Source organism: Kogia breviceps, chromosome 13 (assembly GCF_026419965.1).
Source record: "Kogia breviceps isolate mKogBre1 chromosome 13, mKogBre1 haplotype 1, whole genome shotgun sequence".
Classification (NCBI taxonomy): domain Eukaryota; kingdom Metazoa; phylum Chordata; class Mammalia; order Artiodactyla; family Physeteridae; genus Kogia; species Kogia breviceps.
Genome location: NC_081322.1, coordinates 65,813,608 through 65,823,554, shown reverse-complemented (window position 1 = coordinate 65,823,554; position 9,947 = coordinate 65,813,608). Strand labels below are relative to the sequence as shown.

The window sequence follows — 9,947 nt, the reverse complement described above, 5'->3', positions numbered from 1 at the left end:
CATAAAATTCAGAAGTATTTTTCAATTTATAATTACATGAAGTTTATGATTTAATATTTTTTAATATATTCACAGATTTTCTCAATCTTCTTTACAATCTAATTTTAGAACATTTGCCTCATCCTCCCCCCACAAAAACCTATACTCATTAGCCACCACTGTCTATACTCCCTGACCTTGGCCCTAGGTACACACTCATCTGTTTTCTGTCTCTATAGATTTGCCTATTCTGGACATTCACATAAATGAAATCATGCTGTAGATGGTCTTCTGTGATTGGAGTTTTTCTTTCAGCAGTGTTTTCAAGGCTAATCCACATTTTACTGTGTATCAGTACTTAATTCCTTTTATTGTCAAATACTATTTATTCCATTGTATAGCTATACCATAGTGGTTTCCAATTTTTGGCTATTATAAATAATGCTGCTGTGAACATGGATATACAAATTTTTGTGTGGACATGTGTTTCCATGCCTCTTAGATATATATAGGTAAGAGTGGAATTTCTGGATAACTTGGGTAACTCTATGTTTAACTTTATGAGGAACCATCAAACTATTTTCTCAATTGTAATGCATTTTTCTATATGTCTTTCCTTAGACCAGTACAACATTGTCTTGATTACTGTAGCTTTTTAGTTAGGTTTTAAGTAAGTGTGAGTTTTCCAACTTTGTTCTCCTTTTTCAAGATTGCTTTGGCTATTCTGCGTCCCTTGCATCTCTCTATGAATTTTAAAACCCATACATTTTGTTCTTCTAGAAATTTGTTATTTATATGTTATTTTTAGTTATGTCTTCTAATCTAAGCTTTTAATTTCTTTCTGTCATGATTTATTATTCTTCTTATATTTACTCTGTCTCTTTTAAGATTTAAAAAAACTCTCCCAGGCAACTAATTTGGGTTTCAACAGTGATCACCTTATCTTTTAATTTTTAATTGCAAACATCTTAGTTCCAGAAATTTTAGGGTGGGGTGTGTGTGTATTATGACTAAATCTTATGTCCTCTTATAACCATTTTATTTAATAAAATCTTTACTGAGATATAATTCACATAACATAAATTCATCCTGGTAAAACGTAAAACTCAGTCGTTTTTAGTATATTCACAGTTCACCTAATTCCATAACGTCCGTCTAATTTGAGAACATTTTTGTAACCACCAAAAGAAAGTCTGTACCCATTAGTTCTCGGCAAATTCTTGACAAGCCTCTTGCTTGACAACTTATTCTTTTTTACTTTAATAAAACTACCACTTTGCCTTGAGCTAGTCACTTATTCAAAACTAAGGTATACTCAGGGTACTTGTTACGATTCACCTTTCTCTAGAGAAATCTTAAAACTTTTTCGGGGAAGTGATCAATTATTGACATAGAATTGAAAAGATTTTGCTTCTCATCACTTAAAGCACAAGGCTTTCCTTTCTTTTAAGATTATTCAGGCTGCATTTCGAACCCATACTGTAGCTGTATATTTGAGCATTTAAATTTTCTGAAGTGTCGAGGAAAAACAATACATGACTTCCTGGCTATATCCTTTTTGCCTGTCTCTTCCTTTTGCATAACAATTGCATTAATAAATGATTTCCGGCGCCGGCCAACGAGAGCAGATCCAGTGACTCACCTCCGCCGAGCTAACTCTGCTCGCTCTCTACTCGCACACGCTTACACCCGGCTCGAGATGGCGGCGGCAGCGGCGGGGCACTGCGACTCCTGGGACGCGGACACGTTCTACGTGGCAGACCCGGTGCGGAAGGTGGGGGGCGGCGGCACCGCTGGCGGGGACCGCTGGGAAGGCGAGGACGAGGACGTCAAGGATAACTGGGATGATGATGATGAAAAAAAAGAAGCAGAAGTAAAACCAGTAGTAAAAATTTCAGAAAAGAAAAAAACAGCAGAAAAGGTAAAAGGGAAAGAACGGCAGCAGAAGAAAAGGCAAAAAGAAATTAAAAAGAGGTTAGAAGAACCTAAAGTGCTAACACCAGACGAACAATTAGCAGATAAACTGCGGCTAAAGAAATTACAGGAAGAGTCAGAGCTCGAATTGGCGAAAGATACTTTTGGTGTTGATAATACAGTTTATGGAATAGATGCTATGAACCCATCTTCAAGGGATGACTTCACAGAGTTTGGAAAGTTACTAAAAGATAAAATTACACAATATGAAAAATCGCTATATTATGCCAGTTTTTTGGAAGCCTTAGTTCGAGATGTGTGTATTTCATTGGAAATTGATGACTTGAAAAAGATTACCAATTCATTGACTGCACTTAGCAGTGAAAAACAGAATCAAGAAAAGCAAAGCAAAGGCAAAAAGAAGAAAGGTGTGGTTCCCGGAGGGGGATTAAAGGCTACCATGAAAGATGATCTGGCAGATTATGGTGGTAATGATGGAGGATATGTACAAGATTATGTACAAGATTATGAAGACTTCATGTGATGGTGTCTTCTTTCTGTTGTTGCCCACAATCCCTTCAACATGTAGCACAACTTCCTTTCCTTTCAGTTCTGCCAAATGCTACAATCAGAAGTGCAGTATCTTTTGTGCTGGATATTAACCCCTTCACACTTAGGTGCTAATGTGCAAATGAGGGAACTTGGATCTTGCTGCCAAGGGGTTAAAATTGGGAATCTCCATTGCTACTAAATCATAGTTTAAAAAAACAGACCTAATAATGTTGTTGTTGTTGTTGCTATCTGATTCCATAGCAGCAGTCACTAAATTGGAAACAAAGGTTGCAACATGACAAAAAATTGTGTAGTATTTACCAGCGCCATTCAGTAATACAGCCTTAACCATACCTCCTTGAACTACTTCATAACTTGTCAAGAAAAGCAGTCTGCTGCAAGGGCGTGTGGTGTGCACCTAGTATTAAAGTTGCTTTGTCTTAAAATTGAGCGTGAGGATATTAAAAATACATTGTGAAGAAGACTGCTTATCTCAGAGTGAAGATACGTCCGCTGAAAAGCACTAGTTTGATACTTAAAAATTAAATGACCAAAACCCTCCAACTTTGAAGCTGAAGAAGGTAAACCTCTCCATTATTGCATTACCAAGTTGTGGAATCTCTGGAATGCATAGACTGTCTAGTTTCTATTTATCAGACTATTCTACTGATAGAGTGCTTCAGATGGGGGAGGGAAACTCCTTACCTATTTTATTTTTCTGATTTAAGTGTCTGAGAAACAAACCTCCTTTGTTCTCTGAGGCTGCAGTGGGTCAACTTTAACAGGGTTTTGGCATTTCCTTTCCTTTTAAAACGTGTTCAGCAAACTGTGCCACTTAACTACAGTTTGGCAAATTGTTATGTTAGCAATTATGACATCTGCAATGTTTTATAAAGCAACTAATTTAATAAAGTCACTATTGTGAGGACTTAAATTTTGTGTTACCTCCCAAGAGATATTTTTGGAGAGTAAAGAACAAAGATCTTGGGACTAGAGTTCTCTGTATACTTCAGCTTCATAAGTGCTTGATGAGTAGATGTAGTTTTAAAGCAAAAATGATTTGTGAGGTCCTTAATAGTATCACCCTAGAGCAACAAAGGCATAGAGCTGCCTTCCTCTTATTTATTTGGGGAAATTGTTTGGTTGTTTAGATACTAAGGCTTAATTAAGTACCTAGAAGAACTATTTATTTGCAGTAATTGAACTTATAACTCAGGTTGTGGCTGTAAGCAGAGATAGGGTGATCTTCTCTATTATATGTTTTCTTTTAAGCAATTTAACCAAATCTGTGGTTGGAGTCTTTTTTTGAAACTGCCACAGAATCAAAAGTAGGGACAGAGCAAAAAATATTTTAAATTTCTCTTACGAAGGAAGTAGGATCCTCAATCCAAGCTCTGTAGACCACTAAGTGCAAGGCAGGACCACCTAAACGATTTGAGGAATTAACAGAAAGCAGTGACTACACAGCAATAATTACAGCCAATAAAGACTGGTTTAAGGCAGACAAGGGCTAAGATTTCCTTAGCAGTAATAATGACATACACTGAATTTAAAATCTATTTTATTATAGAGATCAGTTTCTAATCAATGGAAATGTATCATCTGTTCCTTAACTGTGTAAATAATATGAAATTCCTTTGAAACTGGAAAAAAAATGATTTCCAAGAGTACCGTGAGAAAAATCAGTGAAGGTAATTTAAGCACGGTGTATTGGTACTCAATTCTATATCAATAATGAATAAGCTTCTTGCTCACCCCATTGGAAAACATTACGTTGAACTCAGCTGTAGAAAGTCCCTGAGTTACGTCAGAGGAAGCTTTTCTAAGAACAAACAGAACAATGAGTTCAAACTTGGCGACAGTCCTACTCTCCCATTATTTTCAAAATCATCAGGAGAGCTTTGGACCCCTTCATCACGTGGAAGCATAGTAGAATAACCTTGAGCTTTGAAGTTAGGCAGACCTGGGTTAGAATTTCATTAAGCAGTTGTGTTATCTTAGACAATGAAAAAAAACAAAAGACAACCAAAACAAAACCAGAAACAAACAAACAGACATAAAATCTGTGAACTTCAGCTCCCTCATCTATACTGTAATCTGATTTCATCCTGGCCTCACCAGCAGGACATGAAGATGAGGTCACATTAACCATAATGACTCATACTTCCTTGACAATCGTCCCCTCCAGCTCAGGCAGGATTTCTGGTTCCGTAAGTTCACTTCCCCAGTGTGCCTCCAGGTGTGCCTCACAAGTACTTACTTGCAAGCAAATTAGTTCCACTCATACCATCAAGGGCACTGTCCCTCCTCCACAGGACACTGGGAGCCGCAATCTGTTGTCCTGTTCCTTGGAATACAGGATTGCCCACCTCGTTGGACCAGATACCTGAAATGACCTTGGTACTTAATTCTCAAAATCTCTACCCGTCTCTCCCCTAACCTGAGCTTCTGTCTGGTTTTTCTCAGGGCAGGAAGTCTATGCAAACCATCTCTAAAGATGTGGGTTTCCAACCCCAGGGTGCATGAGGCTCACCTAGTGAGTTGTTGAAAATGCAGACTCCTGAGCTCCACGCAGGTCTCTAAACTGAATTTCTGGTGTCAAAGTTCCACGGGCCACCTGGAAAACACGTGTCTGGGGTGGCATCCACAATCCAGCTCAGCCTGGGAGGGGCCAGTATGTAATCAGGAGCTCACCTGGCTTTAGCTCTCAGGTGATTAGCCATGATAAAAATGTCCTTGGTAGAGAGTAGTCTACAGAGTAGTCTAAATGGACAGGATCCTGGATTATCATCATTGTTTTCTCCTAACTTTTATATCTTCCTGTGTTCCCTGGGCACATCTATTCACTCATTTCCCCGTAGCTGCCACCTAGCAGTGATCATAGATTCTTTCCTCTTTCTTATTCCCAGTATACAATCACTCACCAAGCCCTGTCTAATCTTCCTCCTAGCCCCCTTTAAATCTGCCCCTACTCTCCACTGGGCCGCAGCCACTGAGTTTAGGCATTACCATCTCTCATCCAGACTATTAAGACCAACTCCCAATTCTTCTTTCTGCATCCAATCTCTTCCTTATCGTCGAAATCTAACCTCTAGCCAGAACGATTTCTCAGAAAGGAAAATCCGTCATCCCGTCCCAAATCAGTCATTTCCCCCCATAATATTGTACACAAAAACCCCAATACATTAAACTGATAAAACGAGCTGCCCAGCCAAAGGAGACTCCTGAAATGGGTTGATGGGAGGAGGAAGAATAGACCTCCACGCACCCACTCAGCCTTCCTGGACCTCCCCCACCTTTCCCGCCAGCCCTGGCAGCAGCTCTGAGTAACCACCTCCACAAAACCAGTGGTGTCCATGAAATGCCATTTGAAAAGCACGTCTCTAAAAGATAAATTCATAATTCCCTATAAAGCAAAAAAAAAGCCTCCTGTAATCTAAGCCCCACTCAACTCTCCAGCTTCATCCCCTCCCATCATTCCCTAGAGATACCCTGTGCTCTGTAGCTGTGCTGACAATATGGCAGTCACTAGTCACATGCAACTCTTTAAATTTAAATGAATTCAAATTAAATTAAATTAAAAATCTGGTACCGCTGTCAACTAGCCACATCTCAAGTGACCAAGAGCCACCTGTGGCTGGTGGCAGCCATGATGGCCATCACAGATACAAAGTATTTCCGCCTTTGCAGAAAGTTCTATTGGACTGCACTGCTCTAGCGATGCGAAACTAACTGCAGTTCTGCAAACCCCGCCCACTTTCTCACAGTCTAGAGCCTTCACACATGCTGTCCTCTCTGTCTAACATCTTTTCCTCTCTGTTGTCTATTTGGTAAACTCCACACATTCTCCAAGAGTCTGTCTGGAGACAACTGCCCTGAGGAGCCTTCCCCTACTTTCCAATCTCCTGTCTCTTTCAGGGACGACTTGAGCACTGTTTCCTCCCTGAACCCTTTGTACTCTGAAATCCTTCTAAGCTCCTGCCAAGGCTGGTAGGAAAGGTGGGGAGGTACAGCACTTCTCACCTGGTTTTTATTTGCTTGGCTGTGTATATTGCATATTAGACTGGGAGCAGAGATATTTTAACTCATCTTTGTAATCAAAGCAATCAATAAATATCTATTAAATTAATAAATTAATCGGTAAAGGATGGAGAAAAATCAGATTGCTAAATACGTTTGGGTGAACATGATAATCATCATGGAAATGGTGGATGTGGTAGGCGGCAGAATGACCCCGCCTCCAAAGATGTCCACGTCCTGTTGCTCAGAACCTGTGAACATGTCACCTGACGTGGCAAAAAGGACTTTGCAGATGTTGATAGAGTTAAATTGTTTGAGACAGGGAGATTATTAGGCATTATTCAGGTGGGCCAAGTTAATCACAATGGAATCCTTAAAAGTGGAAGGAGGCAGAAGAGAAGATCAGAGTAACGCAATGTGAGAAGGATTCATTCAGCAGTTGCTGGCTTTGGCGAGAAGGAAGAAGGCCAGGAGCCGAGGAATGTGTGTGGCCTCCAGAAGCTGGAAAGTCAGGAAAACAGATGATCCCCTAGAGCCTCCAGAAAGGAACATAGCCTGCCTACCCCTTGCTTTTAATCCATTGAGATCCATTTCCTACTTCTGACCTCCAGAACTGGAAGAAAACACATTTGTGCTATTTTAAGCTGTTGTATTTGTAATAACTTGTTAGAACAACAGAAGGAAATGAATACAGTGGAATTAGGAAGGAAAGGGTGTTGGTACAGAAAGAAACTATACTTAACTGGGGGACTTCTCAGCCCTAGGGTCCTGGAGTCCAATGCGGGGAGAAAGCCCCACTGCTGTAGAGTGAGGACATCATCACTGACCCCAAGAGGATGTGTCCTGGGTTCTGACTTTAGTCTGAGAATCACAGTCAGGTGTGAGAGGGTTTCACCAGACCCTGGAGCTGGGAATTTTTTTTTTTTTTTTTTTTTGTCGTATGCAGGTCTCTCACTGCTGTGGGCTCTCCCGTTCCGGAACACAGGCTCCGGACGCACAGGCTCAGCGGCCATGGCTCACGGGCCCAGCCGCTCCGCGGCATGTGGGATCTTCCCGGACCGGAGCACGAACCCATGTCCCCTGCATCGGCAGGCGGATTCTCAACCACTGTGCCACCAGGGAAGCCCTGGAGCTGGGAATTTTAGTACAGGCAGGAAGAGGGTTTCTCTTGAAAGGCTCAACAGTGCTAACACCTAGTCTAGATTTTATCCTCTTTGAGAACACAGAAAATGACCATATGACCTTCCCTGGGCCCGACCCTCAGCATCTAAGCATCAGGCTGCCATAGCTGTGAACTATGTCTGTGAGCATCCGTGCTTTATCTCAGATTATTTTGTGCATCCATCAGCAAGATGTGTCCTAAGGTAATTGCTTCTTCGCTTTAGGCCTTTCCAGCTTACTAAAGCTGTCATAGGAAGGCTCTACTTTCAGATGGTGGGGAAACTTGTAGATACAAATATTGAATTATTGTGTAGTACACCTGAAATTAAGGTTATATGTCAATTATATCTCAATTTTTTTTTTTTTTTTTTCCTGTGGTACGTGGGCCTCTCACTGTTGTGGCCTCTCCCGTTGCGGAGCACAGGCTCCGGACGCACAGGCTCAGCGGCCATGGCTCACGGGCCCAGCGACTCCGCGGCATGTGGGATCATCCCGGACCGGGGCACGAACCTGTGTCCCCTGCATCGGCAGGAGGACTCTCAACCACTGCGCCACCAGGGAAGCCCCTATATCTCAATTTTTAAAAACTGATCTTGCACCTAATGTAAATGCCATCTTAGGTAATTGACAGAATTTTCAAAGGCAGATTTTGAAATGCATCCACCACACCCAGTTCAAAAATTTATAAATTTTCTCTAATCCCACCATCTAAAAGCTGGTTCTCTCCTAGGCAATTTCTGAACTCCTCAAAACTGTATGTGTGGGGCTTCCCTGGTGGCGCAGTGGTTGAGAATCTGCCTGCCGATGCAGGGAACACGGGTTCGTGCCTGGGTCCGGGAAGATCCCACGTGCCGCGGAGCGGCTGGGCCCGTGAGCCATGGCCGCTGAGCCTGCGCGTCCGGAGCCTGTGCTCCGCAATGGGAGAGGCCACAACAGTGAGAGGCCCGCGTACCACCAAAAAAAAAAAAAAAAAAACTGTATGTGTAACTTCCAGCTGTGCCTTGTGTTTCTTTTTTCCCCTCACTGTACAGTTATCTACTTAAGCAAAGGGTCTTTTTCATAGGTCCTTGTAGCTTACTATAGTGTCTATCACAAAGCATCTAGTAAATGCTCAATGTTCACTGCAGCACTATTTACAATAACCAAGACATGGAACCAACCTAAATGTCCATCAACAGATGAATGGATAAAGAAGATGTGGCACATATATACAATGGAATATTATTCAGCCATAAAAAGAAATGAAATTGAGTTATTTGTAGTGAGGTGGATGGACCTAGAGTCTGTCATACAGAGTGAAGTAAGTCAGAAAGAGAAAAACGAATACCGTATGCTAACGCGCATATATGGAATCTAAAAAAAAGAAATGGTACTGATGAACCTAGTTGCAGGGCAGGAATAAAGACGTAGACATAGAGAATGGACTTGAGGACACAGGGTGTGAGGGGGAAGCTGGGGAGAAGTGAGAGTAGCATCGACATACATACATTACTGAATGTAAAATAGTAAGCTAGTGGGAAGCAGCAGCATAGCACGGGGAGATCAGCTTGGTGCTTTGCAACCACCTAGAGGGGTGGGATAGGGAAGGTGGGAGGGAGATGCAAGAGGGAGGAGATATGGGGACATATGTATGCATATGACTGATTCACTTTGGTGTAAAACAAAAACTAACACAGTATTGTGAAGCAATTTTACTCCAATAAAGATCTATTTAAAAATGCTCAATGAATATTTGTTGAGTTCCTTTATTCCTTTCATCAATAAATAGATGTTAAATTGCCCGTCTATGCAGGGCACTGTGTGAGACAGTGAGGATACAACAGGAGGCCCATTATGCACAAATCCTGCTTCATGGAACTCCCAGGTTACTGGCCACACAGACATTAATCAAAACCTCACAGATGCAAGTATGATTTCAGTTGTGATTTGCAATCCAAAGGCAAGATGTGGTGTTGTGATTGCCTAGTAAAGGCATTTCCAAACCAGGGAGGTCCAGGGAGATATCTCTGAGGAACTGATGCTTTGAGCCGAGTTCTGAAGGAAGAATGGGGGTTAACCAAGTAAGGGTTTGGGGAAGTATACAGGGTAGAAGGAACAGCACATGCAAAGTCCCTGAGCCAAGCTGGAAAAGGAAAGAAGGAATGGACTGACATCCTCTCCTAGAGCAGGTCGGCCGCCAGGGAAGAAGGTCAAGGCCTTGCACGTTTTTCATTCACAGTTCATGAATTTTATTTTATTTTATTTTTAATATTTATTTATTTGGCTGCACAGGTTCTTAGTTGTGGCACGCAGGATCTTTAGTTGAGGCATGCAGGATCTAG

The 9,947-nt window shown here is 41.7% G+C and overlaps 1 protein-coding gene across 1 annotated transcript; it reads left to right on the top strand.

Annotated features, from left to right (window-relative positions):
* Positions 1-1,594: 1,594 nt before the first annotated feature.
* On the top strand, positions 1,595-3,271 carry LOC131767688 (eukaryotic translation initiation factor 3 subunit J-like). Its single transcript, XM_059083006.2, has one exon. It carries the CDS (start codon positions 1,679-1,681, stop codon positions 2,435-2,437), a length of 759 nt encoding a protein of 252 aa, XP_058938989.1. The 5' UTR covers positions 1,595-1,678; the 3' UTR covers positions 2,438-3,271.
* The last annotated feature ends 6,676 nt before the right edge of the window (positions 3,272-9,947 follow it).

Excerpts from the sequence above, each read along its gene's own strand:
- LOC131767688 (XM_059083006.2), top strand. The coding sequence starts at position 1,679 with ATGGCGGCGGCAGCGGCGGGGCACTGCGACTCCTGGGACGCGGACACG.